The sequence below is a fragment of the Salvelinus namaycush genome, unplaced genomic scaffold (genome assembly GCF_016432855.1).
Source record: "Salvelinus namaycush isolate Seneca unplaced genomic scaffold, SaNama_1.0 Scaffold967, whole genome shotgun sequence".
Lineage (NCBI taxonomy): Eukaryota > Metazoa > Chordata > Actinopteri > Salmoniformes > Salmonidae > Salvelinus > Salvelinus namaycush.
The window spans coordinates 75431-97653 of record NW_024061716.1 but is presented as its reverse complement, the minus strand read 5'-3'; the positions used below and the strand labels follow the sequence as shown (position 1 = coordinate 97653).

The 22223-nt window shown below is 45.5% G+C and overlaps 1 protein-coding gene across 1 annotated transcript; it reads right to left on the bottom strand.

Moving 5' to 3' along the window:
• Window positions 1–8960: 8960 nt before the first annotated feature.
• On the bottom strand, window positions 8961–22153 carry LOC120043584 (zinc finger and BTB domain-containing protein 5-like). The gene is made up of 5 exons (XM_038988147.1): window positions 21929–22153; window positions 13061–13090; window positions 12628–12810; window positions 11119–12024; window positions 8961–10092 (listed from the first exon to the last, which is right to left on the bottom strand). The coding sequence occupies exons 2-5, from the start codon at window positions 13085–13087 to the stop codon at window positions 8962–8964; spliced, it is 2247 nt and encodes a 748-aa protein (XP_038844075.1). The 5' UTR covers window positions 13088–13090; window positions 21929–22153; the 3' UTR covers window position 8961.
• Window positions 22154–22223: the final 70 nt, after the last annotated feature.

Below are 22223 nucleotides of genomic sequence, written 5' to 3'. Positions count from 1 at the left end.
GATGTAGTTGACTCTGGTCAAGAGATGAGTAGATTATAGAGAATAGTGGTGGCTGTCGTCATCGACCAGCAACACTTCAACTCAACATGGCACCGTAGCAGTCAGCACTTCCTCATTTCAGATGTTTTCATCATTTAGAGTCATAATAATAATGATGACGAAGGACAACAATAAACATGTAACTTTTCTCCTCTTTTAATTCAGTCTGTAGTGACGACATGTCCTCCGTCACTTTATTCTCCTCAAACAAACAGAGAGAAAATAAACACGTTTACATTTCATCTTCTCTTTGGGGTAACGTCTCACAGGGCACCCTATTCCCTACGTAGTGCACTACTTTAGACCAGAGCCCTGTGGCACCCTATTCCCTACGTAGTGCACTACTTTAGACCAGAGCCCTGTGGCACCCTATTCCCTACGTAGTGCACTACTTTAGACCAGAGCCCTATGGCACCCTATTCCCTACGTAGTGCACTACTTTAGACCAGAGTGTCAATAAGAAGTAGTGCACTACTTTAGACCAGAGTGTCAATAAGAAGTAGTGCACTACTTTAGACCAGAGTGTCAATAAGAAGTAGTGCACTACTTTAGACCAGAGTGTCAGTGGCTTTGATAGGAAGTAGTGCACTACTTTAGACCAGAGTGTCAATAAGAAGTAGTGCACTACTTTAGACCAGAGTGTCAGTGGCTTTGATAGGAAGTAGTGCACTACTTTAGACCAGAGTGTCAATAAGACGTAGTGCACTACTTTAGACCAGAGTGTCAATAAGAAGTAGTGCACTACTTTAGACCAGAGTGTCAATAAGAAGTAGTGCACTACTTTAGACCAGAGTGTCAGTGGCTTTGATAGGAAGTAGTGCACTACTTTAGACCAGAGTGTCAATAAGAAGTAGTGCACTACTTTAGACCAGAGTGTCAATAAGAAGTAGTGCACTACTTTAGACCAGAGTGTCAATAAGAAGTAGTGCACTACTTTAGACCAGAGTGTCAATAAGAAGTAGTGCACTACTTTAGACCAGAGTGTCAATAAGAAGTAGTGCACTACTTTAGACCAGAGTGTCAATAAGACGTAGTGCACTACTTTAGACCAGAGTGTCAATAAGAAGTAGTGCACTACTTTAGACCAGAGTGTCAGTGGCTTTGATAGGAAGTAGTGCACTACTTTAGACCAGAGTGTCAATAAGAAGTAGTGCACTACTTTAGACCAGAGTGTCAATAAGAAGTAGTGCACTACTTTAGACCAGAGTGTCAGTGGCTTTGATAGGAAGTAGTGCACTACTTTAGACCAGTGTCAATAAGAAGTAGTGCACTACACAGGGAACAGGGCACCATTTGAGACGCTGCACCAAAACATAGTTACACTGTGTTAGAAGTGTACAAAAACAACACAGAAATCCTACACTTTTGGCATGAGGATAAAGCCCAGCTTTTTAAGCCAGAGGGGCGTAAGGCAGTAACTTTCCTTCATCAATTATATTATTACATAAACAAAATGTCGTTCATCTATTGAATCCTTTTTGGTTATAGTTCGTTGTAGTTTTCACACAGGGGCTGTTGTTGTATAAATAGGACCATAATGTGCACTTTCAAACATTCACATATATATAAAAATAAAAAAAACAGTTTCACTTAAGACTACAGCCACAGAAGACATCACCATGGAAACTGGGCCACAGTGAGAGATGGAAGCCATTTTGGATCTGTTTAACAAAGGGTCCTCATGTCCTTCAGGGGTACCTACGGATTATGCCTGATTGAAAAAGAGTTTTTAACTTCAAAATTATTTTTTACCACAGCGATCAATTAAATTAGATATAAACTCAGTATGAGTTGTAAATTAAATTGGTTAGCGATTAAGGTGCATTTACAATGTGGCTGTAACACTGTTGGTAGTCAGCTGTTAGAAACATTACGATAGATAGTTACTGGTCAGTTAGAGACAGTAGGATAGATAGATACTGGTCAGTTAGAGACAGTAGGATAGATACTGGTCAGTTAGAGACAGTAGGATAGATAGTTACTGGTCAGTTAGAGACAGTAGGATAGATAGATACTGGTCAGTTAGAGACAGTAGGATAGATAGTTACTGGTCAGTTAGAGACAGTAGGATAGATAGTTACTGGTCAGTTAGAGACAGTAGGATAGTTACTGGTCAGTTAGAGACAGTAGGATAGATAGTTACTGGTCAGTTAGAGACAGTAGGATAGATAGATACTGTTCAGTTAGAGACAGTAGGATAGATAGTTACTGGTCAGTTAGAGACAGTAGGATAGATAGATACTGGTCAGTTAGAGACAGTAGGATAGATAGTTACTGGTCAGTTAGAGACAGTAGGATAGTTACTGGTCAGTTAGAGACAGTAGGATAGTTACTGGTCAGTTAGAGACAGTAGGATAGATAGTTACTGGTCAGTTAGAGACAGTAGGATAGTTACTGGTCAGTTAGAGACAGTAGGATAGATAGTGGTCAGTTAGAGACAGTAGGATAGTTACTGGTCAGTTAATAGATAGTGGTCATAAGATCTGCCTGGGCAAAAACAAGGGATGAAATAACCATGTCAAAGGGTGTGAAAGGAAACTTTTAAAGTATTTTAACACAGACTGAGTAACACAGACTGAGTAACACAGACTGAGTCACACAGACTGAGTCACACAGACGGAGTCACACAGACGGAGTCACACAAACGGAGTCACACAGACTGAGTCACACAGACTGAGTCACACAGACTGAGTCACACAGACGGAGTAACACAGACGGAGTAACACAGACTGAGTAACACAGACGGAGTAACACAGACTGAGTAACACAGACTGAGTCACACAGACTGAGTCACACAGACTGAGTCACACAGACTGAGTCACACAGACGGAGTCACACAGACGGAGTAACACAGACGGAGTAACACAGACTGAGTCACACAGACTGAGTCACACAGACTGAGTCACACAGACTGAGTCACACAGACTGAGTAACACAGACTGAGTCACACAGACTGAGTCACACAGACTGAGTAACACAGACTGAGTAACACAGACGGAGTCACACAGACGGAGTCACACAGACGGAGTCACACAGACGGAGTAACACAGACGGAGTCACACAGACGGAGTCACACAGACTGAGTCACACAGACTGAGTCACACAGACTGAGTCACACAGACTGAGTAACACAGACTGAGTAACACAGACTGAGTAACACAGACTGAGTAACACAGACGGAGTAACACAGACGGAGTCACACAGACGGAGTAACACAGACTGAGTAACACAGACGGAGTCACACAGACGGAGTCACACAGACTGAGTAACACAGACTGAGTAACACAGACTGAGTAACACAGACGGAGTAACACAGACGGAGTAACACAGACTGAGTAACACAGACGGAGTAACAGTGTGAAGACCGTACAGTCTTAAGGTGCCCACTAGTTGCCTGGCTACCCTCCACACTGAGCAAGTCTCAAACAGCCAGGTTGTTCTCTGACCAGTCAGTCAGTCAGTCAGTCAGTCAGTCAGTCAGTCAACTACAACACAACTCAGCACAGTAACGTTACTGTAACTGGGCCAACACGTCACCATGGAAACACAGAAGCACGCAGTCCAACCTTCCTATTAGCAGTCAAAGCTTTTCTTTTTTTTTTTTAAACGGCGTTAAGGTCATTTAAAAAAAATAAACTATTGTCTAAAGACTGTTTGAAGTGTTCGATGTATCGATTTAAAAAAGACATTTAAGAAGCACAGATACTGTACCAAACTGTTCCACGACATCTAGTAACTAACAACACTATGTTATAGTCAACTGGGGCCCAGAGTTATCCCTGATCATGTGACCTGACCAGGAGACACGCCAGGCTCTAGTTATAAGTCATTGGTTTTATTTAATGTCCCCTTGCAGAGGAAAGTGTTAAGCCACATAAATGTGAAATATGTACATTTCTAATGTATTGTGAGGAGACGGGTTAAGGGCCACCGTATAACCTACAGCGCCTTCGGAAAGTATTCAGACCCCTTGACTTCTTCCACATTTTGTTACATTAAGCCTTATTCTAACATGGATTCAATTGTTTCCCCCCCTCATCACAATGCCCCGTAATGACATCACAATACCCCATAATGACATCACAATACCCCATAATGACATCACAATGCCCCATAATGACAAAGCATGAACAGCTTTAAGACATTTTGGCAATAAAAAAAAAAAAATGTCCTACTGGAATATCACATTAACATAAGACCCTTTACAGCAATTACAGTCTTCTTGGGTATGACGCTACAAGCTTGGCACACCTGTATTTGGGGAGTTTCTCCCATTCTTCTCTGTAGATCCTTTCAAGCTCTGTCAGGTAGGACAGCTATTTTCAGGTCTCTCCAGAGATGTTAGATCGGGTTCAAGTCCAGGCTCTGGCTGGGTCACTCATGGACATTCAGAGACTTGTCCCGAAGCCACTCCTGCATTGTCTTGGCTGTATGCTTAGGGTCGTTGTCCTGTTGGAAGGTGAACCTTCACCCCAGTCTGAGGTCCTGAGCGCTCTGGAGTAGGTTTTCATCAAGGATCTCTCTGTACTTTGCTCCGTTCATCTTTCCCTCGATCTTGACTAGTCTCCCAGTCCCTGCTGCTGAAAAGATCCCCACAGCATGATGCTGCCACCACCGTGCTTCACTGTAGGGATGGTGCCAGGTTTCCTCTAGACGTGACGCTTGGCATTCAGGCCAAAGAGTTCAATCTTGGTTTCATCAGACCAGAGAATCTTGTTTCTCATGGTCTGAGAGTCCTTTTGGTGACTTTAATTCCTTTGACCTCATGGCTTGGTTTTTGCTCTGTCAACTGTGGGACCTTATATAGACAGGTGTGTGCCTTTCCAAATCATGTCCAATCAATTGAATTTACCACAGGTGGTCTCCAATCAAGTTATAGAAACATCTCAAGGATGATCAATGGAAACAGGATGCACCTGAACTCAATTCAGAGTCTCATAGCAAAGAGTCTGAATACTTATGTAGATAAGGTATTTCAGTTTTTTTATTTTTAATACATTTGCTAACATTTCTAAAAACCTGTTTTTGGTTCGTCACTATGGGGTATTGTGATGTCATTGTGGGGTTATTGTGATGTCATTCTGGGTTATTGTGATGTCATTCTGGGTTATTGTGATGTCATTCTGGGTTATTGTGATGTCATTCTGGGGTATTGTGATGTCATTCTGGGGTATTGTGATGTCATTCTGGGTTATTGTGATGTCATTCTGGGGTATTGTGATGTCATTCTGGGGTATTGTGATGTCATTCTGGGTTATTGTGATGTCATTCTGGGGTATTGTATGTAGATTGAAGAGGAACATTTTTTATTTAATCCATTTTCGAATATGGCTGTAATGAAACAAAACGTGGAAAACGTCAAGGGGTCTAAATACTTTACAAATGCACTGTATATAGTGAACACTACCCTATGGGCCCTGGTCAAAAGTAGTGCACTGTATATAGTGAACACTACCCTATGGGCCCTGGTCAAAAGTAGTGCACTATATAGGGAACACTACCCTATGGGCCCTGGTCAAAAGTAGTGCACTATATAGGGAACACTACCCTATGGGCCCTGGTCAAAAGTAGTGCACTATATAGGGAATAGGGTGGTTCATTCAAAAGGTGCACCAACGAAAAGGCAACTCCATATAAAAAAAATGGTCCCAGATCTGTTTGTGCTCTTGCCAGCTCCATTGATGTCATTGATGTGGGGCAAGACAGACAGGCTGTCTCTCAGACAGGCTGTCTCTCAGGCAGACTGTCTCTCAGGCAGACTGTCTCACAGACAGACTGTCTCTCAGGCAGGCTGTCTCTCAGGCAGGCTGTCTCTCAGGCAGACTGTCTCTCAGATTAGTCTATCCTCTCTCCTTCACATCCCTGTCCTCCTCTCCAAGCTAAGCTTCCAGCTTTAGCGTCGGACAATTCCCCTAATTCTCAGGTTTTCCAGAAAATCCCAACCCTCGACGATTACCGTAATCAGAGGGGGAATAAGCAGGAAACCCTGAGTTCTGCAACACTAGCCGGGTTTCAGCTTCAGGACGGTTCTGAATCTGAAGTTCTGTTTCAGAAAACGTTCCGAACATGGTTCCAATAGGAACACAACAGGGTTCCTATTGGAGCACAACAGGGTTCCATGAGGAAGTTGGGAGTCCACCCCCCCCACCCTAAAGAGACTCCATTTTCTAAAGCGATCGCCTCTATCAAATTGTCCCGTTTGACTCAGTCGGTAGAACATGGCACTTGCAACACCAGGGTGGTGGGTTGGATTCCCGCTGGGACCACCTATAGAACACACCCATAGCTTCTACACACTACTGTAAGTGTATGTTTGTAGCTTTGAGGCTTTTAACCCCTTAGATCTAATTAGCATAATAATAATAATAACAAAATCCCCATAAAAATCTGTCCGTTTAAGCTAGAGAGATCTGTTGTTTTGTATCCATCCGCCGATGTCTCACTTCTGTATCTGCAGTGAAAGAGCTCGAGCGGTGTTTGTTTCCCAACGGTTTGGCCCCAACAAGCGTCTTGGGACACGTCTGAAGTCATGACAAGCAGATCTGCCAACTTCTTGTCTGTAGCGTCCCAACAGTTTGGCCTACACACTAATCTGTTAGAAGGTGAGAGACTTTCACCAACATGTCGGTTTTGTTCTAGGTCTCCCACTGGCCTCAGAAAGACTTGTCTGAAGGTCCCCCACCCCCCCTCCCCGGTACCAGTTGAAAAGACAGGGCTTAGGCTGCAGAGGGTCAAAGGCAGTGAGTCTAGAGTCCACTAGACAGAGTACAGGTGATACCGTATAGACCCCTCAAATTATAAACTGGACCTCAAAGCCAATTCCACTGCTATTTTCCACTCTCTCTTAGATCTGGGAGTTTTTCCCTCCATGGTTCCCCTCTAATCAGAGACTGATTTACACCTGGGAGTTTTTCCTGGTTCCCCTCTAATCAGAGACTGATTTACACCTGGGAGTTTTTCCTGGTTCCCCTCTAATCAGAGACTGATTTAAACCTGGGAGTTTTTCCTGGTTCCCCTCTAATCAGAGACTGATTTACACCTGGGAGTTTTTCCTGGTTCCCCTCTAATCAGAGACTGATTTAAACCCGGGAGTTTTTCCCTCCATGGTTCCCCTCTAATCAGAGACTGATTTAGACCTGGGAGTTTTTCCTGGTTCCCCTCTAATCAGAGACTGATTTAAACCTGGGAGTTTTTCCTGGTTCCCCTCTAATCAGAGACTGATTTAGACCTGGGAGTTTTTCCTGGTTCCCCTCTAATCAGAGACTGATTTAAACCTGGGAGTTTTTCCTGGTTCCCCTCTAATCAGAGACTGATTTAAACATGGGAGTTTTTCCTGGTTCCCCTCTAATCAGAGACTGATTTAAACATGGGAGTTTTTCCTGGTTCCCCTCTAATCAGAGACTGATTTAAACATGGGAGTTTTTCCTGGTTCCCCTCTAATCAGACACTGATTTAAACCTGGGAGTTTTTCCCTCCGTGGTTCCCCTCTAATCAGAGACTGATTTAAACCTGGGAGTTTTTCCTACATGGTTCCCCTCTAATCAGAGACTGATTTAAACCAGGGAGTTTTCCCTCCATGTTTCCCCTCTAATCAGAGACTGATTTAAACCAGGGAGTTTTCCCCTCCATGTTTCCCCTCTAATCAGAGACTGATTTAAACCCGGGAGTTTTTCCCTCCATGGTTCCCCTCTAATCAGAGACTGATTTAGACCTGGGAGTTTTTCCTGGTTCCCCTCTAATCAGAGACTGATTTAAACCTGGGAGTTTTTCCTGGTTCCCCTCTAATCAGAGACTGATTTAAACCTGGGAGTTTTTCCTGGTTCCCCTCTAATCAGAGACTGATTTAAACCTGGGAGTTTTTCCTGGTTCCCCTCTAATCAGAGACTGATTTAAACCTGGGAGTTTTTCCTGGTTCCCCTCTAATCAGAGACTGATTTAAACATGGGAGTTTTTCCTGGTTCCCCTCTAATCAGAGACTGATTTAAACATGGGAGTTTTTCCTGGTTCCCCTCTAATCAGAGACTGATTTAAACATGGGAGTTTTTCCTGGTTCCCCTCTAATCAGACACTGATTTAAACCTGGGAGTTTTTCCCTCCGTGGTTCCCCTCTAATCAGAGACTGATTTAAACCTGGGAGTTTTTCCTACATGGTTCCCCTCTAATCAGAGACTGATTTAAACCAGGGAGTTTTCCCTCCATGTTTCCCCTCTAATCAAAGACTGATTTAAACCAGGGAGTTTTCCCCTCCATGTTTCCCCTCTAATCAGAGACTGATTTAGACTTGGGAGTTTTTCCTGGACATGATTTGAAACTCAACCCCTACCAGGAAGTGGTGTTTTAACAAGGAACCAAACGGGAACCCATTTGTCCAATAGAAACGGTTGTTTTAGTTGAAGCTGTTCTGATCTACAGCAGCGACGATACGATCCTCCAACCAGCAGCGACGATACGATCCTCCAACCAGCAGCGACGATACGATCCTCCAACCAGCAGCGACGATACGATCCTCCAACCAGAATTTATTGGGAAAAAAACCCAAAACTTCCGGTAAGTTCCCCAGGGAATTTCCCAATCCAACTCAACCCTAGCTACCAGGCCAGCCTACATCCAGATCGTAAGTCAGATGGCCGTTCTGCCAGCGTAGACAGGTGGTCTTGGGAGTGTTGGTACAGGTCGAAACGCTTGGCTCGTTAGCATTTAGCTAGCATCCACTATGGGAATTCTCTACTACTTTGTTAGCATACCGCTAATTTGGCTATTTTTTTAAATTATTTCCCCCCCATTAATTCACAATGCCCGGTAATACCGTATAGCTCCGGTATGGCACAACGATGGTATAAAAGGTATTAAAGTCTGAATACCGTTCACCCCCCCCCCCCCCCCCCCCCCTCTACAGTGATCACATCTATCACCTACCCAAGCCTACATCAGTGTGTTGGCCATGTTGCTGTTTTGCCAGCGCAGACATGTTGTCTTGGAGTGTTTGTACAGGTGGGACGACTGGCTGAAACGTTTGCCACACTTGAGGCAGGCGTAAGGTTTCTCCCCGGTGTGCACTCTGATGTGTTTCTTACAGTCGGTCAGGGTGAGGAAAGTCTTACAGCAGATTCTACAGGCGTACTTCCTGGCTCCTTCTACCACCAGGACGTTGTGTTCTGACAGGGCCTTCTTACACTTGGAGAGGACGTCCGCCGAGGCACGGGTCAGCTGGGGATGGGGGTGGGGGGCGGAGGAGGAGGAGGAGGTGGGGGGGCCTGACTCGTACCCCCCCGATCCGTTCAGAAGCAAGGGTCCCCCTTCCCCCAGACTGGAGGAAGACAGGGCGTCTTGGAGAACGACCCCGGTTTCTCCTCCTCCTCCCGTGTGGTCGTTTTTAGGTGCGATGCGGCGGTATCCAGGAAAACCCAGGGAGCCCCCTCTAGAGGCGCGGGCCAGGGAGTGCAGGCCCAGGCTGGAGCGCTGGAAGTCCAGAGAAAACGGGTCTGGAAACCCCCCTCCTCCTCTGGGGTTTCCCAGCCCGTCATGCAGGGGACGCAGGAAGAGCGAATCAGCGTCTGTAGAGAATCCCCCGAGACCGTCGCCACCCAGCAGGTGCAGGTGGTTGGCCGACCCGGGCCGGAGCATCGAGGCAGAGTTATTGGTCCCAGAGTGTTCCGGGCTCAGCAGGAAGCGATGTGCCGCTGCCATCGCCTCGCCGGTTGTCGTGTTGAGGTCGTCGTCCCCGACATCGACCCCCGCCCCTCCGCTTCCAAAGACCTTGGCGCCGAGGAAGCTAGAAATCCTAAAACCAGACTTCCCATTGAGATGGCTACTACAGCCAAAACCACCTCCACTCCCACCACCAAGACCTCCTTTCAGCAGGAGCTGGGAGCTGGGCCGGAGCGGCTGTTGGTCAGAGGAGGAGAGACTACGGTCACTGCTCTGTGGGCTCAGTTCTACCTTCTCCTCCTCTCCTCCTCCTCTACCTCCTCCAGGTCCCAGCTGGTCGCTACCCTGGATGGTGATGTCATCAGCTGGCTCTGGGGAGCTCAGAGGCTCACACTTAACCACCACCTGGAGGAGAGGAGGAGAGAAGGAGAGGAGATAGGAGGAGAGGAGATAGGAGGAGAGGAGGAGAGGATATAGGAGGAGAGGAGGAGAGGAGAGGAGATAGGAGGAGAGAAGGAGATGAGGAGAGGAGATAGGGAGAGGAGATAGGAGGAGAGAAGGAGATGAGGAGAGAGGAGATAGGAGGAAGAGAGGAGAAGAGGACAGAGAAGAGGAGGGGAGGAGATAGAAGAGGAGAGAGACGAGGATTAGTGGGGAGGAGTGAGAAGAGGAGGAGAGAGGAGTGAGAAGAGGAGATAAGGAGAGAGAAAAGGAGAGAGGAGAGGAGATAGAGGAGAAGAGGAGAGAGAAGAGGAGAGAGGAGAAGAGGAGAGAGGAGAGGAGAGAGAAGAGAGGAGATAGAGGAGAAGAGGAGAGAGGAGAAGAGGAGAAGAGAGAGAGGAGAAGAGGAGAAGAGGAGATAGAAGAGGAGAGAGGAGAGAGACGAGGATTAGTGGGGAGGAGTGAGAAGAGGAGATAGAGGAGAGGAGGAGAGGAGCAATACAGACATGAAGGAGGACAACAGGACATGACCCATTACTTCCTACAAGGTTGGGTTTAAACCCTTTATTTAACCAAGGTAAAGCATGAATTACGGCCAGACAGTTGTTCCAAGGTTGGGTTTAAACCCTTTATTTAACCAAGGTAAAGCATGAATTACGGCCAGACAGTTGTTCCAAGGTTGGGTTTAAACCCTTTATTTAACCAAGGTAAAGCATGAATTACGGCCAGACTGTTGTTCCAAGGTTGGGTTTAAACCCTTTATTTAACCAAGGTAAAGCATGAATTACGGCCAGACAGTTGTTTCATACATTGCCAACTCTTAGGGGAAGTATTCGTCCCCAATGACACCCTATAACCTGAGCTATGAGCCCTGGACTAAAGTAGTGCACTATAGAGGGAATAGGGCCCTGGACTAAAGTAGTGCACTATAGAGGGAATAACAGGATATTCGGGATGTAGGTTAAGTATTTCCTGGTAAAATGTTATTACCTGTCCCTGCTGCTCCAGTACTTCCTCCTCCTCCTCTTCCTCAGTTATCTTCACCTCCACCCCATCACCATGGTGACTCCCTCCATCCAGGGACTCCTTCCCCACACCCGCCTCCCCTCGCTCCTCCCCTTCGCAGCGTCCGCCGTCCGATTGGCTGGGCATCTGGGAGTCATCCTGGGACACGCCCCCTACTAGGCCGGTGATCGCCCCGTCCAGTCTGGTCTCCTCCCCCGTCTTGTGTGAGTCGGGGGAGAGTAGTCCCGCTTCCTCATCCCCGTGGGGTCCGGAGGGGCGGGGCCTTTGCCTGGGCCTGTCCTCAGATAGGCTAAAGCTCAGGGAGGGCTTTCTCTTGTGGAAACGTCGAATGGGGAAGGAAGCTTTCTGCTCCACTACACCGCTAACGCTAACACCGTCGCTACCACCCCTGGCCCCATCCTCCTCCACTCCGCCCAGGGCAGAGCTCACCAGGCTTAGACCTAGCTGCTGCAACAGGAACGACCGCTGGAGCCTGGACGTAGCAGCGTTAGCCGCTAGGTTAGCGTTAGCCTCTAGGTTAGCGTTAGCGGCTAGGTTAGCATTAGCCTCTAGGTTAGCGTTAGCGGCTAGGTTAGCATTAGCCGCTAGGTTAGCGTTAGCGGCTAACTCAGCGGCTGTCTGCTGCTGCCTAAGTCTCTGCTGTTCTGCGTGGGTGTGTTGGTGCTGGCGGTGTTGTGTGGCCCGGTGGTCTGCCGGCGGGGACATGGGCATGGTGCGGGTGGTCAGGTAGTGCTTGCAGGCCTTGACTACGGCGTTCAGGTGGAGGTGAGAGGCAGCTAGCAGCACGTCCATCACGTTGCTCTCGCCTAGCATCAGGGTGGAGGTGTACATCATGTCCACCAGGGCAGCAAACGCCTCCGCTGTCACCACCTGCAGTAACACACATCATCACCCCTGTTATAAACTCATCCTCATCACCCGTTATAGACTCATCCTCCTCATCACCCCTGTTATAGACTCATCATCCTCATCACCCCTGTAATAAACTCATCCTCATCACCCCTGTAATAAACTCATCCTCATCACCCCTGTAATAAACTCATCATCATCACCCCTGTTATAGACTCATCATCCTCATCACCCCTGTTGTACTCATCATCCTCATCACCACTGTAATAAACTCATCATCCTCATCACCCGTTATAGACTCATCCTCCTCATCACCCGTTATAGACTCATCCTCCTCATCACCCCTGTTATAAACTCATCATCCTCATCACCACTGTAATAAACTCATCATCCTCATCACCCATTATAAACTCATCCTCCTCATCACCCCTGTTATAAACCCATCATCCTCATCACCCCTGTTATAAACTCATCATCCTCATCACCCCTGTTATAAACTCATCCTCATCACCCCTGTTATAAACTCATCATCCTCATCCGTTATAAACTCATCCACCTCGTCACCTGTTATAAACTCATCATCCACATCTTAATCATCACCACCTTTATCGTCATCATCCTCACCTCGCTGTCCAGTTGTATCATGTTCATGCTGGCGTCTCCCTGGGCGACGGTGAACAGGGCTCTGAAGTGTGTGCTGCAAGCCGCCAGCACTGAGCGGTGGGCCTTAAAATGGCGGCTGCCCACCACAATGACACAGTCACACAGCTGGCTGTGGACGCGTTGGTAGTTCAGCTGCTGGAAGACCTACAATAATAATAATAATAATAGGAATGATGTGTGGCTCAGTCGCTAGCTAGAGCACGGGTCGTGGGTTCGATTCCCGCTGCGTACATGTAAAATGTATGAACGCACCACTGTAAGTCGCTTGGGATAAAAGCGTTTGACAAATAGCATTATACTCTTATATTATATTATTATGAACAATACATTTTATTGTTAGAGCGTTTTTTTTCTCTCCATTTACTGACAGAAATCATAAAGCTGTTTGCATTACCTGGTCGAAGTGGCCCGGGAAGTCCATGACCTGCAGGGAAGGAGGGGAAGAGGAGAGAGAAGGAGGGGGGGAGAGAAAGGGGGGGGGAGAAAGGGAGGAGGAGAGAGGGAGGAGAGAGAGAAAGGGAGGGGGGAAAGGGGGGAGAAGGGAGTGAGAAAAGGGGGGGAGAAGGGAGAGAGAAAAGGGGGAGAGAGAAAAGGGGGGAGAGAAGGGAGAGAGAAAAGGGGGGAGAGAAGGGAGAGAGAGAAGGGGGGGAGAAGGGAGTGAGAGTTGTAAAAATATCTGTTGTATAATAAATGTGAGGAAAATTAGGTCCTCTTCCTGACAAAATCTTTGATTGATTAATAAATTAGCTTTAAATTGACTGTCACTGGAGGGGACATTACAGTAGACTACGGTTGATGCTTTAAACTGACTGTCACAGGAGGTCGACATTACAGTAGACTATGGTTGATGCTTTGTATAATACATGCTGTAGAAGGGTAGTAGCTACACTAACTATCACAATTAATTAGTTGAGTGTATTATTAACAAATAGATAGATGTCCTTGTTGAAGTTATTGCATAGCATAGGCTATTTCACGGTAAGTGAAAGTGGGGAACTAGTAACGATATTGAAGAGAATGTGTGAAATGTGTGAAATGAAAGCCAGTATGTCTACGTGAAGACATTAGTCCAGTACAAGCAAGTTAACGGTTAGCAAGGAAACTGTACAGTTTGTTGACGTCTAGGAGTCGAGTCTAGACAGCTAGCTAACTAAATAACTAACGTTACTGCCGTCTGTTAGCCAAGCCGATCATAGAGACTCCCCCCGTCTGGCGAATACTATCGTTGCTAGTGTAATAAATACCATTTAAAATAACACAAGCATATTGCTATTACATTGTTATAACTAACTTCTTTCTAAGCAGGGTTTCTCACACACTTATAAACAGATACAGAGACAGACAGACACACACCCAAGGACAGAGGGCTGACGTAAACCTTTCATAAACACTGATAAGGAAAGGCTTTGATCAAAAGAGTGCTTGGGTCCGCATTTCACGAAATAATGAGACACACACACATAACCAAGGACAGAGGGCTGACTACGCACACACAAAATCTCCTGCTTAGCTGAACATTTGATAACAAAGAACTTTTGCTATAAGACTCAGAAGGATGACGCCCAGCTCATCAGGACCAATCTGAGAAGACAACAACCTGTCCAGAACCAACCAAAGGACCAGAACTTCCAGACTCAACCTACTTTCTGTGTTGTATAAAATGTCTATGCATTTCTGTTATCTGGGCTTTTTTCTGGAGATTCTCTATGAGCCGAAGGAACGAGACCGTATACGCTTGTACCAGATATCTTCACTCTGAATAAAACTGTCACTTGTCATACAATTTACCACCTTGTCCGAATCGATCCTTGACCGGCTCACCCTTCTCAATATCCAATTATCAACAAAAACATGGTAAGCAGACGATGGTTATCTAGATACCCGGTCCAGAGTGGTTGATGTGGATGTGAGGGGGCGAGTTGGTGGAAGGACGGTTCGCGGAGGACAGGTGAAATCTTTGGGGGGAGGTCAACAATTCTGCTCAGCTCGGGGAACTGATCTTCTGGTCGACCAATAAACAAGGTAAGCAAGACCTGTTAAATCAAACTTTGCATATTGTCGTATAGTCTATCCAAATTTTGATCAGTACTACCGAGTGTGAGTATGGATTCTTGAGTAAATTTACATATATAAATGACATGTGAACGACAGTGAAGTGAACATATGTGGGAATAATTTGTAAGTATTAAGATCTATTCATATAGTCCGGCTGTGACCGGTGAGGAATAGGCTTAATTTGTGTTAAAAGTGCTATTCATATAGTTCGGCTGTGACCGATGAGGAATAGGCTTAATTTGTGTTAAAAGTGCTATTCATATAGTTCGGCTGTGACCGATGAGGAATAGGCTTAATTTGTGTTAAAAGTGCTATTCATATAGTTCGGCTGTGACCGATGAGGAATAGGCTTAATTTGTGTTAAAAGTGCTATTCATATAGTTCGGCTGTGACCGATGAGGAATAGGCTTAATTTGTGTTAAAAGTGCTATTCATATAGTTCGGCTGTGACCGATGAGGAATAGGCTTAATTTGTGTTAAAAGTGCTATTCATATAGTTCGGCTGTGACCGATGAGGAATAGGCTTAATTTGTGATAAAAAGAACTATTCGTATAGTCCGGCTGTGTCCGGTGAGGAATATAGTAAGCACTATTCAATAGTCCGGCTATTCAGTCGGTGAAGGGTAGGCTTAAAATTGGGATAGGGATTATTCAATAGTCCGGCTATTCAGCCGGTGAAGGATAGGCTTGTTCCATCCCCATCCATATAGTCCGGCTGTGACCGGTGAGGAGTGGGGTAAAGTTTGTCAAGACCTATTCATATAGTCCGGCTGTGACCGGTGAGGAGTAGGCTAGACTTATTCAATAGTCCGGGCGATTGTCCGGTGAAGAATAGTCTATTTGTGTTTGTAGGCGCCAGGTTGAAAAATGTTCAATGTTTAAGTGTAATGTTTCCAATGTCTAAAGTCTAAGTGTTCAACGTCTAAAGGGTAATGTTCATAGTGGGAAAAATGTAAATGTTTAATGTATACATGTAAAAAATTATTGGTGTTGGTTTAAACTGAGAAAGAATATTATTAGGACTGAGAAATTTTGCACGTTCCACAACGCCTGATAAACAAACGATACATAGAAAAATTAAATTCCGAGTGTACGAGGGAGGAGCTCTGAGTTAAGGCAGAGTACTTGTCTCCAGGGATACATTGCTGGATTTTATCCAGTGACGGGCTAAGTACAGTCGGATAGTCAAACATATACACTGATATACGCACACACATTACCAAAACTATTCTGTAATAAATTCCACTGCATTAAAATAAAATATGACGACCCCAAATACTCCAAAGCTAAAATTTAACGATTTTCTAGATCAGAAAGTACAGGACAGGTCAGGGGGAAAAGAACAGTGGAAGTCGATAAGGAAGGTTTGGGAAGGGTTGAAGTTGAAGATAGACACAGGTAGGTTATCTAGGAGGGGGGCCGCCAAGCAGGGTCCAACTGAGTACGATGGAAGGCGGACTGAGAGAGGCAGTGCAGGAAGCTAGAGACAGGGAGGTAGAAAAGAATAAAAGTCATTTGTTTAAGAAGAAAAGGACCACCAAGAGAGGGAGGTCATATGCCCGCTCTTGATGTACACCAGATAGGTATGACTGATTATGTAAGGAAACTGACGGAACTCTCTGTAGCACTCTCTACCCAGGTTCGCAAGGTCCGAGAGGGGAAGCTGCCAGGAGGCACGCCACCACGGAATGTAAAATGGTGACTGGGTGGGGTAAGAGTCCACAAGAGAAAGTGGCTGGAACCCAGGTGGACTGAACTGTACGAAGTGAAGGAGGTTACTTCACACTCAGTTCAGGTCAAAGGTAAATCAGGCGCACCTTGGCACCACCTCACACATTGCACTCTAGCTCCAATTCCTTACAGAAGTCAGAGCCGATTTGAGCGGCCTAAATTCGATTCCAAATTAAGACACTCCTGACTCAGGTGATGCGGCATCAAACTTCGCCTCCCCTGAAAAAGGAACCTCTCCCAGTTAGAGGGATATCTCCCTCCCTGGGCGAGATTAGGGATATCTGGCCCCTTATTTGTGATATTCCTCCACACACTCATAACTCTTAGAATAGTTGGGGGTGGAGAGCTGTACAGAGAATGGACAGAAGATGGCAGTATTGCAGCACTCAACGGTCTCCCAGCAAACGGGAGCCTGTTTGAGTGCTGGTGACAGAAAAAACTTAGAACCAATTCGGAGTAGAGAGAATACATTTAATAATTTATTTAGATTAAATTTACAGACTAATGATAGGGCATGGAAATAAAAGTGATAGAGAGCTTATTAGTAAAGAAAGGAATTTATATGGTTAGCATTTGTTTTGGCCATAAGAAGATAGAGATAGGTTTATTAAGGTTATGTAAGGACTTTAGAGATTGACACTATAAGACATGTTGTTAATTTTAAATCCATGATTTTAGATAAAGTCAAAACAGTGAGACACTTAGTTAATGTTTGGGACCAAGCTACAGACAGATAAGGGAAAGGGCAGACAGAGTGGCCCTCCCCGCACTGCTGAGACCTTGAAGGTTTGAGAGCAGAGAAGGGAGTTTTGGAAGGGGCGCCAGGACAGAGATAACAGAATGGGTAGATAACAGTTACTGAATGGAGACAAAAGGGAGAATTGGACATGTGGAAAATGAAAGGGGCGGTCTTACATAATAATGTAGAACATAAGAATATTTTACTAAGTCATTATTTAGAATAGGTAAGGTTGATACCTGGGCAGAGCCAGGTATCAAACGGGGGAGGGGTACATTGTGGTCTAGGATAGGATGGGGCCTATTGGATAATAAACTAATTTAAAAAAAATTCTAGCTAAAAAATAGGCATAGAAGTTAAATATATAATCAGATAGAACAAATGACAAACTGTTTATTAACCAAACCTGTATGTCCAAGATTTTATGCATTACAGGTGAATTAAAGGAGAAGGTGATTCACCCGACCTGGGGGCATATCGCACTTGGAGGGTGAGACACACTGACACTGTCGAATGATCACAGAGTTAAGGAGAAGAACCGTTACTAATAGAGTTCGGGGATCAACTCCTTAATGAAGAATTCCCTGCCCCCGACCTTTCCTCACTGTGTTTGTTCATAGAAGTGAAAGTGTTGCTTGATCTCTGGCTGATGATGTGTTCTCTGGGAGAGGAGGGGGCTTTACAGGATTGCTTGTAGTCCTGAGTTGTCTGTTTAGGATACGATGGGGATGTTACCATCGCAGTGCTGCCAGAACCGCCACCAGTTCCGACAGACCAGGTTCAGCCGGCCTCCTCCACCACTTCAAGACCAAGTCCTACGCCATCACCTGAACTCTACAATCTGGTATAGAAGTCCGTCCCCAGAAGACACCATGGGGGTTAAGGCATATGGGGGATATTACAGCTGTAACACTGGTACAGGTAGAGGTATGGACTATGGGAGGTTCCCTACTGCTGCCTGCATCACTAATGTCACTATTAACTAGAGGTGTTGCTGATGTATGGTGGATGTGTGGACCTGCCAGGCGGTTGACCCCATTTTGAAAGGAGATTATCAGGGAACATGTGTTTTGGCCAGTCTGATAAACACCATTGCCTATTATTGAGGTTACAGCTAACCAACTTTTGGGAGCTGCACATGACAGAGGCTTGGGACCAATCCAGGAGACGGCAGAATCGTGACGCTCCTTGGTCCGAGGGTACAGATAACATTCACACCAACCTGTTGGGGGTCCCAATAGGGGTCCCCCACGAATTCCAGACATTAAACAGGAAAGATGGCCTGTGGCATCTGATGCCCATCATTGGCCCAGCTATTGTTGATGCTAAACAAAATGCCTGGGTCAATTATATCTACTATAATTAATAATGATTTGTTAAATACACCCACACAGCACTTACAGGGATGGCTGAACAATTGGATGCTACCTCTCAAACCAGTAGACAAAATAGACTAGCACTGGACATGATTCTGGCCGACCAGGCAGGTGTATGTAACAATACTAGTCCGGATGGGAGCATTTCAAAAGCTCTGAGTGGGTTGGCAAGGTTATCAGTGGAGGTGGGGGGTCTTGCAGGTGTGGAGGAGAGTGGACTGGTCCCTTGGCTGGGTGGTTGGTTTGGTAAGTGCACTGCAGTGATGATTACTGGATTTCTGACACTAGTTGTTGTTTTTCATTTCTGTGCTGCCTGTATCATACCTTGTTTGAAGAAGTCTGTTACAGATGTGGCAAGGGCCTCTGGTATGATGCCGCTGCTTGATGCTCCAGTAGGAGAGGCTGATACGGAATCAAGCTTTCGCAGGAGAGTGGGCCTGACAGAGGAAGACCCTTGGTTCGCTGTAGTTGATGTTGTCGAATGAATAAAAAAGTGATGTTTGTCCTCCCTGTTGTGAAGGTTTGAAGTTCCCGGGTGGCGACGAGCCCACCTGGTACAGGTTGTATAGAGGGATGGACCTGAGGGTTTAACATATTCTCGTTTTTTGGTTACTAATGTGTGATTGGCCACTCCAGGTGTAGTTATTGGAGTGGTCTCCTTTTGGTCCTTGCTCATCCTTATTGGTGACTGAGGAGGCTGGAAAGGCCACCCACCAGAGCTGTGTGGTATGTATGGGGGCCCGTCCACTCCTTCGCATTGTACCGGCTACCCTACCTGACGTATGTCTTCTTCCTGTTATGAAACATGACAACCCAACTGCCAACTGCTCCGTAGGGGACAAGTTTTACCCTATTGTTAAAAGTACTAGAAAGGGCCCGATGTTTTCTTCTCGGGTTGCCAGGGCTAATTTTACTTGTATAAATATGTCCCTTGGCCCTCCAATGCTGGGAGCACTACCTTATGAATGGTGCAATAACACCTATAATCCTAATGCCCCTTTCCAACCTGTGTCTAGAGCTGATGTCTGGTGGTGGTGTGGAGGAAATCATCTATATGACCGCCTGCCAGGGAATGCCACTGGTCTTTGTGCTCTTGTCTCTCTGCTTCTTCCTGTTTCAGTGTATCCTATGGAAGTAAAGGACCTGATGGCCCGTGTAGAGAGGGACGGGGATTTATCCCGGTCCAAAAGATCAACAGGAGTGGATCCTGGAGACCCCACCTATATTGACGCCATAGGAGTCCCTAGGGGGGTGCCAGATAAGTATAAACTCGTAGACCAGGTTGCAGCGGGTTTTGAATCATCATTTTGCTGGTGGTGTACAGTTAATAAAAATGTGGACCGAATCAATTACATTAATTTTAATGTCCAGAAACTGGACAATTGGACTCAACAAGGCTTCGAGGCGGTCCATGGCCAATTGGAAGCTACTTCCCTGATGGCATTCCAAAATAGAATCGCGGTGGATATGTTGTTGGCTGAACGCGGAGGTGTTTGTGCCATGTTCGGAGAGCAATGTTGTACTTTCATTCCCAATAACACAGCAACTGATGGTAGTCTTACTGTTGCCTTAGAAGGTCTTCGTACACTTAATGAGAAGATGAAGCACCACTCCGGGGTTGACACCTCTATGTGGGACTCTTGGATGGATGCGTTTGGGAAATATAAGATGCTTGTTTCCTCCATACTGGTATCTATATCTGTCTTCACTGCGATACTGGTGCTTTGTGGATGCTGCTGCATTCCATGTATTCGAACGCTGACCACTAGGATCATAACTACTGCTATTGATCCCAACCAGGCAGAGAAGGGACAGATGTTTCCTATGCTTGCCCTGGAGGATGCTGAGCCAGGCTATTGGACTGATGACTAATTAAACGCCATTCATAGTTTATGTCACGTCTCTTTGGAGACGTGAAGAGAGGGAATTAAAACTTTCTCTCTGAGAAAGTTTCCCTGGTTGTTTACTTTTGCTTTTCTTACTCTTACCTAGTTTATGTCACGTCTCTTAGGAGACGTGAAGAGAGGGCATATGAAACTTTCTCTTCAAGAAAGTTTCTGCATATACTACTCCTGCTTGATCCCATGTTTATGTCACGTCTCTTAGGAGACGTGAAGAGAGGGAATCAAAACTTTTTCTTCTGGAAAAAGTTTCCCTTCTTGTGCCCGGATTCGTTTAAAGTTTATGTCACGTCTCTTGTGAGACGTGAAGAGAGGGAATCAAAACTTTATCTTCTGATAAAGTTTACTCTAATTTTGCCATTTATAGCTTTTGTCCTAGCTTTTGTCACGTCTCTTATGAGACGTGAAGAGGGGGATTTGTAATAAATACCATTTAAAATAACACAAGCATATTGCTATTACATTGTTATAACTAACTTCTTTCTAAGCAGGGTTTCTCACACACTTATAAACAGATACAGAGACAGACAGACACACACCCAAGGACAGAGGGCTGACGTAAACCTTTCATAAACACTGATAAGGAAAGGCTTTGATCAAAAGAGTGCTTGGGTCCGCATTTCACGAAATAATGAGACACACACACATAACCAAGGACAGAGGGCTGACTACGCACACACAAAATCTCCTGCTTAGCTGAACATTTGATAACAAAGAACTTTTGCTATAAGACTCAGAAGGATGACGCCCAGCTCATCAGGACCAATCTGAGAAGACAACAACCTGTCCAGAACCAACCAAAGGACCAGAACTTCCAGACTCAACCTACTTTCTGTGTTGTATAAAATGTCTATGCATTTCTGTTATCTGGGCTTTTTTCTGGAGATTCTCTATGAGCCGAAGGAACGAGACCGTATACGCTTGTACCAGATATCTTCACTCTGAATAAAACTGTCACTTGTCATACAATTTACCACCTTGTCCGAATCGATCCTTGACCGGCTCACCCTTCTCAATATCCAATTATCAACACTAGCTAAGCTAAGCTAACTAGCAAGCAAGTCAGCAACTGGATATTTAGTTAGCTAGCTAGTTAGCTACTTGCTCACTTTTGAGAAAGGCTGTGTAAAAAATAATTTAAAAAACATTAACACACAGCGATGGCGGTGAAGAAGCTAGCATGACCCCATGTGTGACCGACATTTTGTTTAAAATAACAGCCAAGGACAACAACAAACATCACCTCATCGAAGTAATTATTATGTTTGCTCGCTAGGTGTATGGCTACAATGGCTATTCGTAATGCTAACTACCTAGCTAGATGTGCTAACGTTAACAGTTAAGTTTCCCCTAGAAAGCAGCAAAGCAACATTGATATAACTTGAGGAAACAATAAACGTGATGATAAATAAAAAAAAACGCAAACAATCAGCTAGCTTGCTAATGTTAGCTACCGGTACCTTGTTGTCGGTGCTACTCCCCGGGTCAGCGTGGACAAGCGGGGTTCATCAAGTCCACTAGACCGGACAGAACGAGGACTACCGACGGCTAGGCGGTCTTCATGGACCGCTAACGCTTCTCCAATGCTCACAGTCACAAAGTCAATATGCGAAACCCTTGTCCGACTGGTTGAACCCCCAAGGACAGACACAACACAGCTAAATAGCTATGACTCCATGTAGCTACTTTGAACGAATCTAAATTTAGTTGTTGTTTTTTTTACCAAAGAGGGTCTTCTCAGGGGGGGGCGGTGGC

Excerpts from the sequence above, each read along its gene's own strand:
- LOC120043584 (XM_038988147.1), bottom strand. The coding sequence starts at position 13,087 with ATGGACTTCCCGGGCCACTTCGACCAG. Across the intron at positions 12,811-13,060 it reads TCCCGGGCCACTTCGACCAG|GTCTTCCAGCAGCTGAACTA; the intron begins GTAATGCAAACA and ends TTATTATTGTAG. Across the intron at positions 12,025-12,627 it reads TGATACAACTGGACAGCGAG|GTGGTGACAGCGGAGGCGTT; the intron begins GTGAGGATGATG and ends GTGTTACTGCAG.